General features: G+C 37.9%; 1 protein-coding gene across 1 annotated transcript in view; it reads left to right on the top strand.

Moving 5' to 3' along the window:
• LOC135497657 (uncharacterized) overlaps positions 1 to 21,735 on the top strand; it is a 53,201-nt gene that overhangs the window by 19,364 nt on the left and 12,102 nt on the right. Inside the window, exons 35-77 of the mRNA XM_064787490.1 lie at positions 249 to 366; positions 649 to 947; positions 1,215 to 1,445; positions 1,779 to 2,060; positions 2,424 to 2,541; positions 2,824 to 3,122; positions 3,390 to 3,620; positions 3,954 to 4,235; positions 4,599 to 4,716; positions 4,999 to 5,297; positions 5,565 to 5,795; positions 6,129 to 6,410; positions 6,774 to 6,891; positions 7,174 to 7,472; positions 7,752 to 7,982; positions 8,418 to 8,438; positions 8,869 to 8,892; positions 9,553 to 9,594; positions 9,921 to 10,004; positions 10,350 to 10,379; positions 10,683 to 10,715; positions 11,032 to 11,049; positions 11,645 to 11,761; positions 12,144 to 12,173; positions 12,420 to 12,458; positions 12,998 to 13,066; positions 13,567 to 13,590; positions 13,821 to 13,937; positions 14,322 to 14,351; positions 14,598 to 14,636; positions 15,169 to 15,237; positions 15,992 to 16,108; positions 16,488 to 16,517; positions 16,758 to 16,796; positions 17,323 to 17,391; positions 18,147 to 18,263; positions 18,644 to 18,673; positions 18,922 to 18,960; positions 19,487 to 19,555; positions 20,315 to 20,431; positions 20,810 to 20,839; positions 21,088 to 21,126; positions 21,652 to 21,720. Coding sequence (XP_064643560.1) covers positions 249 to 366; positions 649 to 947; positions 1,215 to 1,445; positions 1,779 to 2,060; positions 2,424 to 2,541; positions 2,824 to 3,122; positions 3,390 to 3,620; positions 3,954 to 4,235; positions 4,599 to 4,716; positions 4,999 to 5,297; positions 5,565 to 5,795; positions 6,129 to 6,410; positions 6,774 to 6,891; positions 7,174 to 7,472; positions 7,752 to 7,982; positions 8,418 to 8,438; positions 8,869 to 8,892; positions 9,553 to 9,594; positions 9,921 to 10,004; positions 10,350 to 10,379; positions 10,683 to 10,715; positions 11,032 to 11,049; positions 11,645 to 11,761; positions 12,144 to 12,173; positions 12,420 to 12,458; positions 12,998 to 13,066; positions 13,567 to 13,590; positions 13,821 to 13,937; positions 14,322 to 14,351; positions 14,598 to 14,636; positions 15,169 to 15,237; positions 15,992 to 16,108; positions 16,488 to 16,517; positions 16,758 to 16,796; positions 17,323 to 17,391; positions 18,147 to 18,263; positions 18,644 to 18,673; positions 18,922 to 18,960; positions 19,487 to 19,555; positions 20,315 to 20,431; positions 20,810 to 20,839; positions 21,088 to 21,126; positions 21,652 to 21,720 — 4,989 coding nt within the window. The remainder of the gene's footprint in view (positions 1 to 248; positions 367 to 648; positions 948 to 1,214; positions 1,446 to 1,778; positions 2,061 to 2,423; positions 2,542 to 2,823; positions 3,123 to 3,389; positions 3,621 to 3,953; positions 4,236 to 4,598; positions 4,717 to 4,998; positions 5,298 to 5,564; positions 5,796 to 6,128; positions 6,411 to 6,773; positions 6,892 to 7,173; positions 7,473 to 7,751; positions 7,983 to 8,417; positions 8,439 to 8,868; positions 8,893 to 9,552; positions 9,595 to 9,920; positions 10,005 to 10,349; positions 10,380 to 10,682; positions 10,716 to 11,031; positions 11,050 to 11,644; positions 11,762 to 12,143; positions 12,174 to 12,419; positions 12,459 to 12,997; positions 13,067 to 13,566; positions 13,591 to 13,820; positions 13,938 to 14,321; positions 14,352 to 14,597; positions 14,637 to 15,168; positions 15,238 to 15,991; positions 16,109 to 16,487; positions 16,518 to 16,757; positions 16,797 to 17,322; positions 17,392 to 18,146; positions 18,264 to 18,643; positions 18,674 to 18,921; positions 18,961 to 19,486; positions 19,556 to 20,314; positions 20,432 to 20,809; positions 20,840 to 21,087; positions 21,127 to 21,651; positions 21,721 to 21,735) is intronic.

Below are 21,735 nucleotides of genomic sequence, written 5' to 3'. Positions count from 1 at the left end.
GATCATTTTGCGCGAACCATAATTAGATTAATGAGCGTTTGATTGGTGGCCTCTTTTATTTGTTCCTGCTAAAAATAACCCTAATTTGCTTTATGATATCCATACTTAAATAGAGCTGTGCCTGTTCGCTATAGTTAAGGGTAGACTGATTAAAAACTTAAATGTCACGACTAACTATAATGAGAAGATCAAAAAATGAAATTTGTATTTCGCGTATCACAATTGATAATTCACGTTCGTTATTTCAGGTGGTATCATACGCCTCAGATGGTTCCGCCTCAACAAGTGCATGCCTGGAACCAAGAGAATTGGCAAGAGTAAAAATTGCAGAGTTTTCAATGTGAGATTCTTCCGAAAATGGATAAGGTATGCTCTGTCCATCCATCATTGCAACTGCATGCTTGATTACATGTAGTTTTAGAAATAGACTTTGTTTTGGATAATATTATAGTTTGATACTAAATATATAAATGACATGTTTGTGGCCTATTGTAAGTTGGATTTTGTTCCGCCGTCCTCTTTTGGTAATGAAAAATGCTTGCGTCACATGTATATTGCTCTTCCTTCAATCTCCTCGCAAAGATCAAGTTTACTGTATTACAGCAACCGAACGTGTACAGAAATATAACGATTGCTTTTGTGTTGTAGGAGAAATGCTGGCAGATTCAGAATTAACCTGCGCAGCTTCCAGCAAGTCGCAGTTGCGGTACCAAAACATTTGGTCGACTTAGCACTGCATAAACCAGCTATGCAATTTGATACTGCTTATGGTGGTGTAGCTTCTCGGGCCGTTGATGGAGTCATCAATCAAAACTACGGGGCCAGACATTGCACATGCACAAACGTCAATACGAGGGACCGAGTCAACAAAAACTGGTGGGCGGTGGATTTATCGAAAAAATCATCCATCCACACAGTCGTAGTCTACAACAGAGCAGACTGTTGCGGTAAGTTAGGTCTCTGTATAGTTTGTAGAATCACAATGGTTGTGTAGTAGATTGAAGTTAATAAATGTAAACAATATTGCACTAAAACCTCGCAAACGTTTGACCTTCTTTGGAATGAATTAATATAAAGAAACAGTAAGTAGCGAATACATCATAAACAATCTTTAACAGTGTACAGCAACAGTTCTACATCGACAAAGTGTGTAGTAAAGTTTCATTGAGTATCTTCCTAGATTCCGATACTAACAGAAAGTTTGTTGATTGCAGGTAATAGACTGGCAAATTTTGATGTCGTTGTATCCGACAGAAGACCAGCACCAGGAAGAAAGCTCGTGTATAGCAGGTCTGAGGTGTGTGCTCACAAGACTGGTGCTGTGAGACAAGGTGGACATGAGGCATTCAGATGCCAGAGAGACGGCAGATATGTAGCTATTGTTCAATCCAGAGCCAATTACTTGACACTTTGCGAAGTGGAAGTGTTAGGATACCCTTCAACTGGTAAGTTATCAAATGCATTGAGTTGACCCAACAGACGCATTATTATTCAAAGATCAATATTTATTCACAGCCTCACTCTTAGAAGTAAAGGTTTTTAGGTTTCTGAAAAGTGTTTAGATTTATTTTTTGGCCAGCACAACTCTGCCGAGGTTGTTCTGTAAAAAAACGAGAAAAAAACGCTCAAACGGTTTGGAGATGGAGATTGTGAAATATTTCAACAGGTTTCACACTTTGCTGAAAACCTCTAAAAGGTGCATATTTGTGTAGTCCTCGGAGTTGTTTGATACAGACTTTGACAGGTAATGTTATTTCCACACCCTGATATCATTTCAGAGTTCTTCGTTCCGGGATTTAGCCAACGCTACGGGGATTGCCCTGGAAAGAACAATATTGCACACTACACCAAGACCAACGTGAAATTCTGTGCCAAACAATGCTGGCGCTTAGCCGATTGCGAGACCTTCATATTTGTGAGTCGTGGTAAAGCCAGCTATTGCCTCCTGAAGAACTCCGCCTGCAAAGGCCTGGTCTACACTAATAACAGAAACTATCACTTCTACAACAAGATAGGTGCTTTCCAATACTCGACGACTCTGAAGCGAAACTTTAGAAAAGGTAGGCTAAACATGACTTACAACATGCATGCATTCGATCAATTTTCAAGATGTATTCGAGTGACACATTGTCTACAAGGAGTTTCGTAGTATTGCCGAATTTAGAGAATTGGCGAGATCATTTTGCGCGAACCATAATTAGATTAATGAGCGTTTGATTGGTGGCCTCTTTTATTTGTTCCTGCTAAAAATAACCCTAATTTGCTTTATGATATCCATACTTAAATAGAGCTGTGCCTGTTCGCTATAGTTAAGGGTAGACTGATTAAAAACTTAAATGTCACGACTAACTATAATGAGAAGATCAAAAAATGAAATTTGTATTTCGCGTATCACAATTGATAATTCACGTTCGTTATTTCAGGTGGTATCATACGCCTCAGATGGTTCCGCCTCAACAAGTGCATGCCTGGAACCAAGAGAATTGGCAAGAGTAAAAATTGCAGAGTTTTCAATGTGAGATTCTTCCGAAAATGGATAAGGTATGCTCTGTCCATCCATCATTGCAACTGCATGCTTGATTACATGTAGTTTTAGAAATAGACTTTGTTTTGGATAATATTATAGTTTGATACTAAATATATAAATGACATGTTTGTGGCCTATTGTAAGTTGGATTTTGTTCCGCCGTCCTCTTTTGGTAATGAAAAATGCTTGCGTCACATGTATATTGCTCTTCCTTCAATCTCCTCGCAAAGATCAAGTTTACTGTATTACAGCAACCGAACGTGTACAGAAATATAACGATTGCTTTTGTGTTGTAGGAGAAATGCTGGCAGATTCAGAATTAACCTGCGCAGCTTCCAGCAAGTCGCAGTTGCGGTACCAAAACATTTGGTCGACTTAGCACTGCATAAACCAGCTATGCAATTTGATACTGCTTATGGTGGTGTAGCTTCTCGGGCCGTTGATGGAGTCATCAATCAAAACTACGGGGCCAGACATTGCACATGCACAAACGTCAATACGAGGGACCGAGTCAACAAAAACTGGTGGGCGGTGGATTTATCGAGAAAATCATCCATCCACACAGTCGTAGTCTACAACAGAGCAGACTGTTGCGGTAAGTTAGGTCTCTGTATAGTTTGTAGAATCACAATGGTTGTGTAGTAGATTGAAGTTAATAAATGTAAACAATATTGCACTAAAACCTCGCAAACGTGTGACCTTCTTTGGAATGAATTAATATAAAGAAACAGTAAGTAGCGAATACATCATAAACAATCTTTAACAGTGTACAGCAACAGTTCTACATCGACAAAGTGTGTAGTAAAGTTTCATTGAGTATCTTCCTAGATTCCGATACTAACAGAAAGTTTGTTGATTGCAGGTAATAGACTGGCAAATTTTGATGTCGTTGTATCCGACAGAAGACCAGCACCAGGAAGAAAGCTCGTGTATAGCAGGTCTGAGGTGTGTGCTCACAAGACTGGTGCTGTGAGACAAGGTGGACATGAGGCATTCAGATGCCAGAGAGACGGCAGATATGTAGCTATTGTTCAATCCAGAGCCAATTACTTGACACTTTGCGAAGTGGAAGTGTTAGGATACCCTTCAACTGGTAAGTTATCAAATGCATTGAGTTGACCCAACAGACGCATTATTATTCAAAGATCAATATTTATTCACAGCCTCACTCTTAGAAGTAAAGGTTTTTAGGTTTCTGAAAAGTGTTTAGATTTATTTTTTGGCCAGCACAACTCTGCCGAGGTTGTTCTGTAAAAAAACGAGAAAAAAACGCTCAAACGGTTTGGAGATGGAGATTGTGAAATATTTCAACAGGTTTCACACTTTGCTGAAAACCTCTAAAAGGTGCATATTTGTGTAGTCCTCGGAGTTGTTTGATACAGACTTTGACAGGTAATGTTATTTCCACACCCTGATATCATTTCAGAGTTCTTCGTTCCGGGATTTAGCCAACGCTACGGGGATTGCCCTGGAAAGAACAATATTGCACACTACACCAAGACCAACGTGAAATTCTGTGCCAAACAATGCTGGCGCTTAGCCGATTGCGAGACCTTCATATTTGTGAGTCGTGGTAAAGCCAGCTATTGCCTCCTGAAGAACTCCGCCTGCAAAGGCCTGGTCTACACTAATAACAGAAACTATCACTTCTACAACAAGATAGGTGCTTTCCAATACTCGACGACTCTGAAGCGAAACTTTAGAAAAGGTAGGCTAAACATGACTTACAACATGCATGCATTCGATCAATTTTCAAGATGTATTCGAGTGACACATTGTCTACAAGGAGTTTCGTAGTATTGCCGAATTTAGAGAATTGGCGAGATCATTTTGCGCGAACCATAATTAGATTAATGAGCGTTTGATTGGTGGCCTCTTTTATTTGTTCCTGCTAAAAATAACCCTAATTTGCTTTATGATATCCATACTTAAATAGAGCTGTGCCTGTTCGCTATAGTTAAGGGTAGACTGATTAAAAACTTAAATGTCACGACTAACTATAATGAGAAGATCAAAAAATGAAATTTGTATTTCGCGTATCACAATTGATAATTCACGTTCGTTATTTCAGGTGGTATCATACGCCTCAGATGGTTCCGCCTCAACAAGTGCATGCCTGGAACCAAGAGAATTGGCAAGAGTAAAAATTGCAGAGTTTTCAATGTGAGATTCTTCCGAAAATGGATAAGGTATGCTCTGTCCATCCATCATTGCAACTGCATGCTTGATTACATGTAGTTTTAGAAATAGACTTTGTTTTGGATAATATTATAGTTTGATACTAAATATATAAATGACATGTTTGTGGCCTATTGTAAGTTGGATTTTGTTCCGCCGTCCTCTTTTGGTAATGAAAAATGCTTGCGTCACATGTATATTGCTCTTCCTTCAATCTCCTCGCAAAGATCAAGTTTACTGTATTACAGCAACCGAACGTGTACAGAAATATAACGATTGCTTTTGTGTTGTAGGAGAAATGCTGGCAGATTCAGAATTAACCTGCGCAGCTTCCAGCAAGTCGCAGTTGCGGTACCAAAACATTTGGTCGACTTAGCACTGCATAAACCAGCTATGCAATTTGATACTGCTTATGGTGGTGTAGCTTCTCGGGCCGTTGATGGAGTCATCAATCAAAACTACGGGGCCAGACATTGCACATGCACAAACGTCAATACGAGGGACCGAGTCAACAAAAACTGGTGGGCGGTGGATTTATCGAGAAAATCATCCATCCACACAGTCGTAGTCTACAACAGAGCAGACTGTTGCGGTAAGTTAGGTCTCTGTATAGTTTGTAGAATCACAATGGTTGTGTAGTAGATTGAAGTTAATAAATGTAAACAATATTGCACTAAAACCTCGCAAACGTTTGACCTTCTTTGGAATGAATTAATATAAAGAAACAGTAAGTAGCGAATACATCATAAACAATCTTTAACAGTGTACAGCAACAGTTCTACATCGACAAAGTGTGTAGTAAAGTTTCATTGAGTATCTTCCTAGATTCCGATACTAACAGAAAGTTTGTTGATTGCAGGTAATAGACTGGCAAATTTTGATGTCGTTGTATCCGACAGAAGACCAGCACCAGGAAGAAAGCTCGTGTATAGCAGGTCTGAGGTGTGTGCTCACAAGACTGGTGCTGTGAGACAAGGTGGACATGAGGCATTCAGATGCCAGAGAGACGGCAGATATGTAGCTATTGTTCAATCCAGAGCCAATTACTTGACACTTTGCGAAGTGGAAGTGTTAGGATACCCTTCAACTGGTAAGTTATCAAATGCATTGAGTTGACCCAACAGACGCATTATTATTCAAAGATCAATATTTATTCACAGCCTCACTCTTAGAAGAAAAGGTTTTTAGGTTTCTGAAAAGTGTTTAGATTTATTTTTTGGCCAGCACAACTCTGCCGAGGTTGTTCTGTAAAAAAACGAGAAAAAAACGCTCAAACGGTTTGGAGATGGAGATTGTGAAATATTTCAACAGGTTTCACACTTTGCTGAAAACCTCTAAAAGGTGCATATTTGTGTAGTCCTCGGAGTTGTTTGATACAGACTTTGACAGGTAATGTTATTTCCACACCCTGATATCATTTCAGAGTTCTTCGTTCCGGGATTTAGCCAACGCTACGGGGATTGCCCTGGAAAGAACAATATTGCACACTACACCAAGACCAACGTGAAATTCTGTGCCAAACAATGCTGGCGCTTAGCCGATTGCGAGACCTTCATATTTGTGAGTCGTGGTAAAGCCAGCTATTGCCTCCTGAAGAACTCCGCCTGCAAAGGCCTGGTCTACACTAATAACAGAAACTATCACTTCTACAACAAGATAGGTGCTTTCCAATACTCGACGACTCTGAAGCGAAACTTTAGAAAAGGTAGGCTAAACATGACTTACAACATGCATGCATTCGATCAATTTTCAAGATGTATTCGAGTGACACATTGTCTACAAGGAGTTTCGTAGTATTGCCGAATTTAGAGAATTGGCGAGATCATTTTGCGCGAACCATAATTAGATTAATGAGCGTTTGATTGGTGGCCTCTTTTATTTGTTCCTGCTAAAAATAACCCTAATTTGCTTTATGATATCCATACTTAAATAGAGCTGTGCCTGTTCGCTATAGTTAAGGGTAGACTGATTAAAAACTTAAATGTCACGACTAACTATAATGAGAAGATCAAAAAATGAAATTTGTATTTCGCGTATCACAATTGATAATTCACGTTCGTTATTTCAGGTGGTATCATACGCCTCAGATGGTTCCGCCTCAACAAGTGCATGCCTGGAACCAAGAGAATTGGCAAGAGTAAAAATTGCAGAGTTTTCAATGTGAGATTCTTCCGAAAATGGATAAGGTATGCTCTGTCCATCCATCATTGCAACTGCATGCTTGATTACATGTAGTTTTAGAAATAGACTTTGTTTTGGATAATATTATAGTTTGATACTAAATATATAAATGACATGTTTGTGGCCTATTGTAAGTTGGATTTTGTTCCGCCGTCCTCTTTTGGTAATGAAAAATGCTCGCGTCACATGTATATTGCTCTTCCTTCAATCTCCTCGCAAAGATCAAGTTTGCTGTATTTACAGCAACCGAACGTTACAGAAATATAACGATTGCTTTTGTGTTGTAGGAGAAATGCTGGCAGATTCAGAATTAACCTGCGCAGCTTCCAGCAAGTCGCAGTTGCGGTACCAAAACATTTGGTCGACTTAGCACTGCATAAACCAGCTATGCAATTTGATACTGCTTATGGTGGTGTAGCTTCTCGGGCCGTTGATGGAGTCATCAATCAAAACTACGGGGCGAGACATTGCACATGCACAAACGTCAATACGAGGGACCGAGTCAACAAAAACTGGTGGGCGGTGGATTTATCGAGAAAATCATCCATCCACACAGTCGTAGTCTACAACAGAGCAGACTGTTGCGGTAAGTTAGGTCTCTGTATAGTTTGTAGAATCACAATGGTTGTGTAGTAGATTGAAGTTAATGAAGTTAAACAATATTGCACTAAAACCTCGCAAACGTTTGACCTTCTTTGGAATGAATTAATAAAAAGAAACAGTAAGTAGCGAATACATCATAAACAATCTTTAACAGTGTACAGCAACAGTTCTACATCGACAAAGTGTGTAGTAAAGTTTCATTGAGTTGTTATTAAAGCATCTTCCTAGATTCCGATACTAACAGAAAGTTTGTTGATTGCAGGTAATAGACTGGCAAATTTTGATGTCGTTGTATCCGACAGAAGACCAGCACCAGGAAGAAAGCTCGTGTATAGCAGGTCTGAGGTGTGTGCTCACAAGACTGGTGCTTTGAGACAAGGTGGACATGAGGCATTCAGATGCCAGAGAGACGGCAGATATGTAGCTATTGTTCAATCCAGAGCAAATTACTTGACACTTTGCGAAGTGGAAGTGTTAGGATACCCTTCAACTGGTAAGTTATCAAATGCATTGAGTTGACCCAACAGACGCATTGTTATTCAAAGATCAATATTTATTCACAGCCTCACTCTTAGAAGTAAAGGTTTTTAGGTTTCTGAAAAATCTTTAGATGTTTTTTGGCCAGCACAACTCCGCCGAGGTTGTTCTGTAAAAAAACGAGAAAAAAACGCTCAAACGGTTTGGAGATGGAGATTGTGTAATGTTATTTCAGTATGGCGGCAGAGATTGTCTTTTTGAGACTACTCGTCATAGCCTTCACAGAAAAGAACATCGACTTGCTCTATCGTACTCTTCTTTCATATTTCACAGTGTATCAATCAGCTGAAGATTTTCAAACGAACAAAATGATAATGTCTGTCTTCTATTTCCATCATTATGTCGTCATGATGATACTGATACAGTATCCTAATATCCTTTATATTTTCAGGAATAAATATTCTGCCCAAAGGTAGGCGTGAAAAGGAACATAACATTTTTAGTTTCTTATATAGATATTCTCATTTCCTGCTGAGACCTGCAATGTTGTTGTAATTTTTTAAAAACCACTTAAACTTGTAGTCATTGACGACTTCGAATCTATGATTTTGCAGGTTCTTTTGTACCACATGACATGTAACGTTGAAAACTGGAGTGGCTAACCATAACCCATCCAATGCTTCTTCCAACTCACTATTCATAAAGCTTAATATTCAAGGCTCTGTCTAATCAAGCACACTAACTATGCCTCGAAAAATAGAATTCTCCGGTGTTGAAAAATCCTTCCCAATTAAAAAACAGTGAAATATTTTGTTCGTAGACTTCTGGTGGCAGCATAGTTTATTCGATGACCCTGCCAAAATTTTCCTCATTATTTTGTTTTTTGAATATTTTTTGAATAGTTGAAAATAAACCACCGGCCAAACGTAAGTATCCCGTGCCGACTATAACAGTAAATGTTGAATAAGCCATAAGTAGTGCCCTGCAGCTATACTCTACAGTAAAATAGCGTTTTTTTACGGTTGGAATTCGCAAATTTGTAAATTTAATCTAGTTGCGAACTGTTAGAGCAAGACAGGTTGCGGTAAATAAACATACATGTAGTAAAGAAGACATGTTTCACTCGTATCGATTCTGACATTGTTCAATGGCAATCGTTTAGTAGTTGTCTACAGTCCTCACATCGAGCTTTAAATTTTTGGTTCGAAAAAGTGAAATGAAATATCAAAGGCAGCTAAAACATATTTGTGATCAGTTAATTTCTTCTTGAAATTTTCACGAATCCCAAATATTTTATTAGCTCGATTTTTCACTGTGAAGGAATTTTTAACAAGAAATTTGGCCATCGGGTCCTCGAAACCAATCACATGTAATCATCCTGCTTTCTCCCAATGTCGTAAGATAATGATGAAGTAAGACTGTTAGTAAATATATGGAGTCTTTTAGTCGTACATGCAATGATTTCAAAGACTATATCCAAAAGCAGATCGACAAACCGCGTAAAACACTCAATTCAACACCGGCAGTTCTTTTGTAGTTGTTCTTTTTTAACCTTATAATGTAAATGATGCCTCTTTCCTATCTAGCTACAGCCCCAACGAAACTAACAAAGTCCAACCTTAAGAAAGGTATTTTACTCAATACATAATTCATATTTTTGTGAACAGTCATCTCCCTTTTATCGTGTCTGAAAAAAGGTCACGTTTACATAGTTGTAAGTAATCGATATGTCAGCTCAAGTTTACGAAAACGATGCCGTCAGTGATTATGAAAAATTAGTGCAACTGTGCGAAGTCGCTTTTATCAAACGCTAACTTTCTTATTATTTCACCTATATAGCCATAACATCAATTACTAGCTTTCTCATATCTTAGCTTTCTTAAAATTGGTGTTTTCTGTTTCTATTCTTTTTGTTTTGAACTCACTGTTTATCATGCTAGTTTTATTATTGCAGGGGGTAAATTTGACTTGACATCTGTCTTCAAGGGACTGACATCGTGTCCTAAAGGAACAAAGACAGTTGGAGACGCCTGTGAAAGTGAGTATTAAACATAGTATTGATTTTTGAAATTGAATTATTTCACTGGCAGAATAATATATGAAGTAATGGTTTTTTTGTACTTATTTTCGTGAATTGTCCATTGTTAGCATTCGTCGAGTCATGAGACGATTATAGGTATACACGTTCAAATTAATTGTTGTTGGTGCCAAAAAGTGACCAGATAAAGTGAAACTGACATTTGATAACCAAGGGGGTCTATTAAACTGTCCTTCGATCCACGAGAGAAGCCTCCCGCTAGCCGTAAGTGCATTATGCTACTAGAAAGTTCTGAGAGCAGTACCGCCTGCATGTAATTAACGTCGTAAATGCTTTCAATTGCAGTTACTCACTATCAGTTTTTCATCACTTGGTGTAAGTACAGTGGAATATTTCATTTTCATCGTTTCAGTTCACTGTATTTGGTATTTGACATAGGTTCTTCTCGTTTTGGACATCGATAATCTAATATATATATATAAAAGTTATTTCGTCAATTCCAATGACATTCACGGCGCGGTGTATTCTTTCTATCCTTCACAGGTATTTTTGAACAAATTCGCATGACTTCGTATGCCAGAACTATTTGTATAAGAAACATCCTGGTAGAGACACCAGCTCACCAGGATTATATCAGAGTAACTTCTTTCTAACCATATGTTGATTTCTACTAAACAGTGAAAGAACACGCGAAATCCTACCATATAGACTGTAAGTACAATGAAGCTACCTATATATTCAAGTGAGATGAGTGTCACTCTTTCAAAAGTACGCCCACTCTGGCTGGAACTGCATCCAATAACCCGTACCACCGGAGAACTGACAACTTCCTAGCTCAACATTATCATATCGCATTACCAAACAATCAACGATAAACTATGACCTACTTAAAATGTTCGTAAAAGAAGTCACCATGTATAATTCCCCAAAGGTGAGAACAATAATTGTGTATAGTAATCATGGTAACAATCGAAGTTGCTCTTCAGATGATAATCTGTAAACAAACTTTTCGTGTCGTCATTTTCAGTTGAAAGGCTTCCAATTGGTAAGAAATCCACGACCAAATTGTAACATATTCAGCAATGAATTGTCTTTACGAGAAGCAAAGAAAATAGCAGAGGCATGTGACGAAAGACTGCGTGATAAGCGTTAGGTTTTTACGGTGTAAAAACTTATTGTATAAAATGGTGTTGCCACTTCTTACAACTTTGTTCTAAAGGCCAAGAAAAAATCGTGAAGATTTATAAAGTGTGTTCAATTCCGGGCAAAATTGTAACATCACAGCATGCTACTAAAAACGTTCTAGTGTATTGGTCTATTGATTTAACCAAGTCGACAATCCCAAAACGATTTAGTTCAGACCTTTTTTGTTTCATAAGATTCTTGCAATATCTATGTAAGATTCTTGTATTCTCTCCTTGTAAGAATTCTATAAAATTTTTGTAAGAAAATTTGAAGAGTCTCAGTTAAAATCTAAACCATGAATGTAAAGATTTGTCTCATAAAAATCTCATAAGAATTAACAAAAAGACCTTAGCTAATCCCTCATGAGAATATTATCGATATTTTCGACCTGGGTATGAATGCTTGTCGAGTTTACGCTCAGTCTGTCAATGTTCGAACAAAACATGTATTTTCAGTCACCACCACGACAACGACCACGTCCAACCAATTCTCCGTGGGCCAGCGATTTGGTATTGGTATGTTTAGAGGTCACTGTCCAAGCGGTACCAAGACCGTGGGGAAATTCTGTGAAGGTAAACACCCTAGAACATGCAGCGTGCACACACAGCGTTGTTCCGAACATTAAGTACCACATTGTTAACTAAGGGTATTGAAATACACTCTGAATTCAAACAGTGCTGTTTGGCAATCTCAAATTAACCAAAAAAATTCTACTGGAAATTGGTGGTTAAGATTTTGCTAGTAATAATTGTATGGGTCAATAAAAGATTATATTGTACCAATAGAATCACTCGTAGCATAATGTAAGTCATAATTTCAAAATAACTTTAACAATAAATAATAACTATTCTAACCATCTTTATTTTTATCATCATAACTTTTTGATAGGAATCGCCGATTTTGCTACATAAATGCAATACAACTTATTCAATATTTACTTATCTATATTTTCAGTCAATGATGTCAACAAGTTTCTTGCATGGTGTAAGTAGTTTTAACGAAATCAGTTTTTAATTTTTGATAATTACTCCCAACTCAATGGAGAGAGAAAATATAAAAATGAATATTGCAAACGCGGATACGAATGGTCTGCAATAACTGTCCGCACAGAAGTAAATTATTCATGTGAGTGTATTTTTACGAGGTTTTCATGGTCCTGTGTGCTGGATCAAGTCACTTAGGGTGATAAAATGCCTGCCCCTTAAATATTATTTTGTTTTCTCTCTCCAGTAAAGGTGAACGCCAAGGCTTACGATATTGACTATCAGGGTATGTAAAAGACGACTTTCTTATTCAGTATTCGGTTGTTGTCACCAGAAGGATAATAGATGTATGATGTGTTTCGTAACTGTATCCCGGATGATGGAGGGTCTGAAACGACATTTAATTGGCACTTAACATCTTCAAAAGCAAATACTCGAATCATACGATCCCAAAGAAAAAACAACGTGTGCACACTATAACCTCAAACTGGCCATAATGTATCTTATAAATGAAAGACGAGAAGAAAGATAAAAAGCGATTCTTCAGAAGTACATAGTACATGTACCTACAAATGGCATACTGAACTTCCAGCGGTATTGCCTCTGTTGCCGGCCTTCGCCCATACCACTGAAGAAAAACGTGTTAATTTGCTGTATATCGCATGCCTCACTTTATGGTGCACCACAACGAAATTTGAGCTGATTCTGCCGTATGCAATGTCTAATATCTCTATGCGGTAAATGAAGCAGCATAATATTGTGAAACCGGCTTTATAGTTTGCCAATTTAAGCCTGCCTTCAGTTGATTTTCATTTTTTACCGCAGTTGAGAGTGCTGAGGAACCAGAGAAATCTGAGGAATCTGAGAAATCTGAGGAAATTAAGGAGCCTGCTGGTATGTTTGTATGAACTGTAACGTGATTGGCTTCTTGATTTGTAACTGTACCTGGGACATTCCGCAGCCACAATCAAGCCTTATGAATCACGTTTGACCACCCTGCTATGACGTGCGTACTTTGCATTAGATAGCTAAGCTTTTGGTGGGTAGACCCAAATTCAGACCTCGATCAGCTGATTTTGCACGAACGTTCCGTTGAGGATAATGCTTATTGCCGTTTTTTTCGGGACTATTATGGGCTCATTTTTAGCTTATTCTAAAGCAATGTCTACCCATCTGGGGTGTCAGGATTCTTATTACCTTTTCAAAATAATCTTGTAAACATCGATGTTCCTCTCTGAATCCATGAGTTCTAATAAAGTACTATGCATTTAAGTGCACTTTGCTGGTCCAAGAATAATTCAACGGTTTTATAAGTGGTGTGATGAATTTATCAACTGCATTGCACGTGCCTATCTTTTGTTGTGTTCGCCTGTCAATTTTTCCTTTTATTGCAGTTAAAGGTGGCAATGGAAATTCAGGTGATGAGTTCACGTACATGATGTAAAATAAGTTATACCTGATTTGCCGCGAGTAATTCTTTTATCACAATCATTATATTGTATTCGGTGTGTTAGTGCAAATCATAATTTCACGTTGAGACAGAAGAGGACTCTCACTGACTATATTATCGATATTTTCGACCTGGATATGAATGCTTGTCGAGTTTACGCTCAGTCTGTCAATGTTCGAACAAAACATGTAATTTCAGTCACCACTACGACAACGACCACGTCCAACCAATTCTCCGTGGGCCAGCGATTTGGTATTAGTATGTTTAGAGGTCACTGTCCAAGCGGTACCAAGACCGTGGGAAAATTCTGTGAAGGTAAGCACCCTAGAACATGCAGCGTTCACACACAGCGTTGTTCCGAACATTAAGTACCACATTGTTAACTAAGGGTATTGAAATACACTCTGAATTCAAACAGTGCTGTTTGGCAATCTCAAATTAACCAAAACAATTCTACTGGAAATTGGTGGCTAAGATTTTGCTAGTAATAATTGTATGGGTCAATAAAACATTATATTGTACCAATAGAATCACTCGTAGCATAATGTAAGTCATAATTTCAAAATAACTTTAACAATAAAGAAATAATTAATATTCTAACCATTTATTTTTATCATCATAACTTTTTGATAGGAATCGCCGATTTTGCTACATAAATGCAATACAACTTATTCAATATCTACTTATCTATATTTTCAGTCAATGATGTCGACAAGTTTCTTGCATGGTGTAAGTAGTTTTAACGAAGTCAGTTTTTAATTTTTGATAATTACTCCCAACTCAATGGAGAGAGGAAATATAAAAATGAATATTGCAAACACAGATAAGAATGGTCTGCAATAACTGTCCGCACAGAAATAAATTATTCGTGTGAGTGCATTTTTACGAGGTTTTCATGGTCCTGTGTGCCGGATCAAGTCACTTAGGGTGATAAAATGCCTGCCCCTTAAATATTATTTTGTTTTCTGTCTCCAGTAAAGGTGAACGCCAAGGCTTACGACATTGAGTATCAGGGTATGTAAAAGACGACTTCCTTATTCAGTATTCGGTTGTCGTCACCAGAAGGATAATAGATGTATGATGTGTTTCGTAACTGTATCCCGGATGATGGAGGGTCTGAAACGACATTTAATTGGCACTTAACATCTTCAAAAGCAAATACTCGAATCATACGATCCCAAAGAAAAAACAACGTGTGCACACTATAACCTCAAACTGGCCATAATGTATCTTATAAATGAAAGACGAGAAGAAAGATAAAAAGCGATTCTTCAGAAATACATAGTACATGTACCTACAAATGGCATACTGAACTTCCAGCGGTATTGCCTCCGTTGCCTTCGCCCATACCACTGAAGAAAAACGTGTTAATTTGCTGTATATCGCATGCCTCACTTTATGGTGCACCACAACAAAATTTGAGCTGATTCTTCCGTATGCAATGTCTAATATCTCTATGCGGTAAATGAAGCAGCATATTGTGAAACCGACTTTATAGTTTGCCAATTTAAGCCTGCCTTCAGTTGATTTTCATTTTCTACCGCAGTTGAGAGTGCTGAGGAACCAGAGAAATCTGAGGAATCTGAGAAATCTGAGGAAATTAAGGAGCCTGCTGGTATGTTTGTATGAACTGTAACGTGATTGGCTTCTTGATTTGTAACTGTACCTGGGACATTCCGCAGCCACAATCAAGCCTTATGAATCACGTTTGACCACCCTGCTATGACGTGCGTACTTTGCATTAGATAGCTAAGCTTTTGGTGGGTAGACCCAAATTCAGACCTCGATCAGCTGATTTTGCACGAACGTTCCGTTGAAGATAATGCTTATTGCCGTTTTTTTCGGGACTATTATGGGCTCATTTTTAGCTTATTCTAAAGCAATGTCTACCCATCTGGGGTGTCAGGAATCTTATTACCTTTTCCCAATAATCTTGTAAACATCGATGTTCCTCTTTGAATTGATGAGTTCTAATGAAGTACTATGCATTTAAGTGCACTTTGCTGGTCCAAGAATAATTCAACGGTTTTATAAGTGGTGTGATGAATTTATCAACTGCATTGCACGTGCCTATCTTTTGTTGTGTTCGCCTGTCAATTTTTCATTTTATTGCAGTTAAAGGTGGCAATGGAAATTCAGGTGATGAGTTCACGTACATGATGTAAAATAAGTTATACCTGATTTGCCGAGAGTAATTCTTTGATCACAATCATTATATTGTATTCGGTGTGTTAGTGCAGATCAAAATTTCACGTTGAGACAGAAGAGGACTCTCTCTGACTATATTATCGATATTTTCGACCTGGGTATGAATGCTTGTCGAGTTTACGCTCAGTCGGTCAATATTCGAACAAAACATGTAATTTCAGTCACCACCACGACAACGACCACGTCCAACCAATTCTCCGTGGGTCAGCGATTTGGTATTAGTATGTTTAGAGGTCACTGTCCAAGCGGTACCAAGACCGTGGGGAAATTCTGTGAAGGTAAACACCCTAGAACATGCAGCGTGTGCACACAGCGTTGTTCCGAACATTAAGTACCACATTGTTAACTGAGGGTATTGAAATACACTCTGAATTCAAACAGTGCTGTTTGGCAATCTCAAATTAACCAAAAAAAATCTACTGGAAATTGGTGGCTAAGATTTTGCTAGTAATAATTGTATGGTCAATAAAAGATTATATTGTACCAATAGAATCACTCGTAGCATAATGTAAGTCATAATTTCAAAATAACTTTAACAATAAAGAATAACTATTCTAATCATTTATTTTTATCATCATAACTTTTTGTTAGGAATCGCCGATTTTGCTACATAAATGCAATACAACTTATTCAATATCTACTTATCCATATTTTCAGAAAATGATGTCAACAAGTTTCTTGCATGGTGTAAGCAGTTTTAACGAAGTCAGTTTTTAATTTTTGATAATTACTCCCAACTCAATGGAGAGAGAAAATATAAAAATGAATATTGCAAACACAGGTGGTCTGCAATAATTGTCCGCACAGAAGTAAATTATTCGTGTGAGTGCATTTTTACGAGTATTTCATGGTCCTGTGTGCCGGATCAAGTCACTTAGGGTGATAAAATGCCTGCCCCTTAAATATTATTTTGTTTTCTCTCTCCAGTAAAGGTGAACGCCAAGGCTTACAACATTGAGTATCAGGGTATGTAAAAGACGACTTCCTTATTCAGTATTCGGTTGTCGTCACCAGAAGGATAACAGATGTATGATGTGTTTCGTAACTGTATCCCGGATGATGGAGGGTCTGAAACGACATTTAATTGGCACTTAACATCTTCAAAAGCAAATACTCGAATCATACGATCCCAAAGAAAAAACAACGTGTGCACACTATAACCTCAAACTGGCCATAATGTATCTTATAAATGAAAGACGAGAAGAAAGATAAAAAGTGATTCTTCAGAAATACATAGTACCTACAAATGGCATACTGAAGTTCCAGCGGTATTGCCTCTGTTGCCTTCACCCATACCACTGAAGAAAAACGTGTTAATTTGCTGTATATCGCATGCCTCACTTTACGGTGCACCACAACAAAATTTGAGCTGATTCTGCCGTATGCAATGTCTAATATCTCTATGCGGTAAACGAAGCAGCATATTGTGAAACCGGCTTTATAGTTTGCCAATTTAAGCCTGCCTTCAGTTGATTTTCATTTTTTACCGCAGTTGAGAGTGCTGAGGAACCAGAGAAATCTGAGGAATCTGAGAAATCTGAGGAAATTAAGGAGCCTGCTGGTATGTTTGTATGAACTGTAACGTGATTGGCTTCTTGATTTGTAACTGTACCTGGGATATTCCGCAGCCACAATCAAGCCTTATAAATCACGTTTGACCACCCTGCTATGACGTGCGTACTTTGCATGAGATAGCTAAGCTTTTGGTGGGTGGACCCAAATTCAGACCTCGATCAGCTGATTTTGCACGAACGTTCCGTTGAGGCTAATGCTTATTGCCGTTTTTTTCGGGACTATCATGGGCTAATTTTTAGCTTATTCTAAAGCAATGTCTACCCATCATGGGTGTCAGGATTCTTATTACCTTTTCAAAATAATCTTGTAATCATCGATGTTCCTCTTTGAATTGATGAGTTCTAATAAAGTACTATGCATTTAAGTGCACTTTGCTGGTCCAAGAATAATTCAACGGTTTTATAAGTAGTGTGATGAATTTATCAACTGCATTGCACTTGCCTATCTTTTGTTGTGTTCGCCTGTCAATTTTTCATTTTATTGCAGTTAAAGGTGGCAATGGAAATTCAGGTGATGAGTTCACGTACATGATGTAAAATAAGTTATACCTGATTTGCCGCGAGTAATTCTTTTATCACAATCATTATATTGTATTCGGTGTGTTAGTGCAGATCAAAATTTCACGTTGAGACAGAAGAGGACTCTCACTGACTATATTATTGATATATTTCGACCTGGGTATGAATGCTTGTCGAGTTTACGCTCAGTCTGTCAATGTTCGAACAAAACATGTAATTTCAGTCACCACCACGACAACGACCACGTCCAACCAATTCTCCGTGGGTCAGCGATTTGGTATTAGTATGTTTAGAGGTCACTGTCCAAGCGGTACCAAGACCGTGGGGAAATTCTGTGAAGGTAAACACCCTAGAACATGCAGCGTGCACACACAGCGTTGTTCCGAACATTAAGTACCACATTGTTAACTAAGGGTATTGAAATACACTCTGAATTCAAACAGTGCTGTTTGGCAATCTCAAATTAACCAAAAAAATTCTACTGGAAATTGGTGGCTAAGATTTTGCTAGTAATAATTGTATGGGTCAATAAAAGATTATATTGTACCAATAGAATCACTCGTAGCATTACGTAAGTCATAATTTCAAAATAACTTTAACAATAAAGAATAACTATTCTAACCATTTATTTTTATCATCATAACTTTTTGATAGGAATCGCCGATTTTGCCACATAAATGCTATACAACTTATTCAATATTTACTGATCTATATTTTCAGTCAATGATGTCAACAAGTTTCTTGCATGGTGTAAGTAGTTTTAACGAAGTCAGTTTTTAATTTTTGATAGTTACTCCCAACTCAATGGAGAGAGAAAATATAAAATTGAGTATTGCAAACACAGATAAAAATGGTCTGCAGTAACTGTCCGCACAGAAGTAAATTATTCATGTGAGTGCATTTTTACGAGGTTTTCATGGTCCTGTGTGCCGGATCAAGTCACTTAGGGTGATAAAATGCCTGCCCCTTAAATATTATTTTGTTTTCTATCTCTCCAGTAAAGGTGAACGCCAAGGCTTACGACATTGAGTATCAGGGTATGTAAAAGACGACTTCCTTATTCAGTATTCGGTTGTTGTCACCAGAAGGATAATAGATGTATGATGTGTTTCGTAAATGTATCCCGGATGATGGAGGGTCTGAAACGACATTTAATTGGCACTTAACATCTTCAAAATCAAACACCCGAATCATACGATCCCCAAAAAAACACAACGTGTGCACACTATAACCTCAAACTGGCAATAATGTATCTTATAAATGAAAGACGAGAAGAAATATAAAAAGTGATTCTTCAGAAATACATAGTACCTACAAATGGCATACTGAAGTTCCAGCGGTATTGCCTGTGTTGCCTTCGCCCATACCACTGAAGAAAAACGTGTTAATTTGCTGTATATCGCATGCCTCACTTTACGGTGCACCACAACAAAATTTGAGCTGATTCTGCCGTATGCAATGTCTAATATCTCTATGCGGTAAATGAAGCAGCATATTGTGAAACCGGCTTTATAGTTTGCCAATTTAAGCCTGCCTTCAGTTGATTTTCATTTTTTACCGCAGTTGAGAGTGCTGAGGAACCAGAGAAATCTGAGGAATCTGAGAAATCTGAGGAAATTAAGGAGCCTGCTGGTATGTTTGTATGAACTGTAACGTGATTGGCTTCTTGATTTGTGACTGTACCTGGGACATTCTGCAGCCACAATCAAGCCTTATGAATCACGTTTGACCACCCTGCTATGTCGTGCGTACTTTTCATGAGATAGCAAAGCTTTTGGTGGGTGGACCCAAATTCAGACCTCGATCAGCTGATTTTGCACGAACTGTTCCGTTGAGGCTAATGCTTACTGCCGTTTTTTTTTTCGGGACTATCATGGGCTCATTTTTAGCTTATTCTAAAGCAATGTCTACCCATCAGGGGTGTCAGGATTCTTATTACCTTTTCAAAATAATCTTGTAAACATCGATGTTGCTCTTTGAATTGATGAGTTCTAATGAAGTACTATGCATTTAAGTGCACTTTGCTGGTCCAAGAATAATTCAACGGTTTTATAAGTGGTGTGATGAATTTATCAACTGCATTGCACGTGCCTATCTTTTGTTGTGTTCGCCTGTCAATTTTTCATTTTATTTCAGTTAAAGGTGGCAATGGAACTTCAGGTGATGAGTTCACGTACATGATATAAAATAAGTTATACCTGATTTGCCGCGAGTAATTCTTTTATCACAATCATTATATTGTATTCGGTGTGTTAGTGCAGATCAAAATTTCACGTTGAGACAGAAGAGGACTCTCACTGACTATATTATTGATATATTTCGACCTGGGTATGAATGCTTGTCGAGTTTACGCTCAGTCTGTCAATGTTCGAACAAAACATGTAATTTCAGTCACCACCACGACAACGACCACGTCCAACCAATTCTCCGTGGGTCAGCGATTTGGTATTAGTATGTTTAGAGGTCACTGTCCAAGCGGTACCAAGACCGTGGGGAAATTCTGTGAAGGTAAACACCCTAGAACATGCAGCGTGCACACACAGCGTTGTTCCGAACATTAAGTACCACATTGTTAACTAAGGGTATTGAAATACACTCTGAATTCAAACAGTGCTGTTTGGCAATCTCAAATTAACAAAAAAATTCTACTGGAAATTGGTGGCTAAGATTTTGCTAGTAATAATTGTATGGTCAATAAAAGATTATATTGTACCAATAGAATCACTCGTAGCATAATGTAAGTCATAATTTCAAAATAACTTTAACAATAAAGAATAACTATTCTAACCATTTATTTTTATCATCATAACTTTTTGATAGTAATCGCCGATTTTGCTACATAAATGCAATACAACTTATTCAATATCTACTTATCTATATTTTCAGTCAATGATGTCAACAAGTTTTTTGCATGGTGTAAGTAGTTTTAACGAAGTCAGTTTTTAATTTTTGGTAGTTACTCCCAACTCAATGGAGAGAGAAAATATAAAATTGAGTATTGCAAACACAGATAAAAATGGTCTGCAGTAACTGTCCGCACAGAAGTAAATTATTCATGTGAGTGCATTTTTACGAGGTTTTCGTGGTCCTGTGTGCCGGAACCAGTCACTTAGGGTGATAAGATGCCTGCCCCTTAAATATTATTTTGTTTTCTATCTCTCCAGTAAAGGTGAACGCCAAGGCTTACGACATTGAGTATCAGGGTATGTAAAAGACGACTTCCTTATTCAGTATTTGGTTGTTGTCACCAGAAGGATAATAGATGTATGATGTGTTTCGTAAATGTATCCCGGATGATGGAGGGTCTGAAACTACATTTAATTGGCACTTAACATCTTCAAAATCAAACACCCGAATCATACGATCCCCAAAAAAACACAACGTGTGCACACTATAACCTCAAACTGGCAATAATGTATCTTATAAATGAAAGACGAGAAGAAAGATAAAAAGTGATTCTTCAGAAATACATAGTACCTACAAATGGCATACTGAAGTTCCAGCGGTATTGCCTCTGTTGCCTCCGCCCATACCACTGAAGAAAAACGTGTTAATTTGCTGTATATCGCATGCCTCACTTTACGGTACACCACAACAAAATTTGAGCTGATTCTGCCGTATGCAATGTCTAATATCTCTATGCGGTAAATGAAGCAGCATATTGTGAAACCGGCTTTATAGTTTGCCAATTTAAGCCTGCCTTCAGTTGAATTTCATTTTTACCGCAGTTGAGAGTGCTGAGGAACCAGAGAAATCTGAGGAATCTGAGAAATCTGAGGAAATTAAGGAGCCTGCTGGTATGTTTGTATGAA

This window comes from Lineus longissimus, chromosome 13, assembly GCF_910592395.1.
Source record: "Lineus longissimus chromosome 13, tnLinLong1.2, whole genome shotgun sequence".
In the NCBI taxonomy this organism is placed as follows: domain Eukaryota; kingdom Metazoa; phylum Nemertea; class Pilidiophora; order Heteronemertea; family Lineidae; genus Lineus; species Lineus longissimus.
Note: the sequence above shows the minus strand (reverse complement) of the source record. Positions and strands in the feature narration are given on the sequence as shown.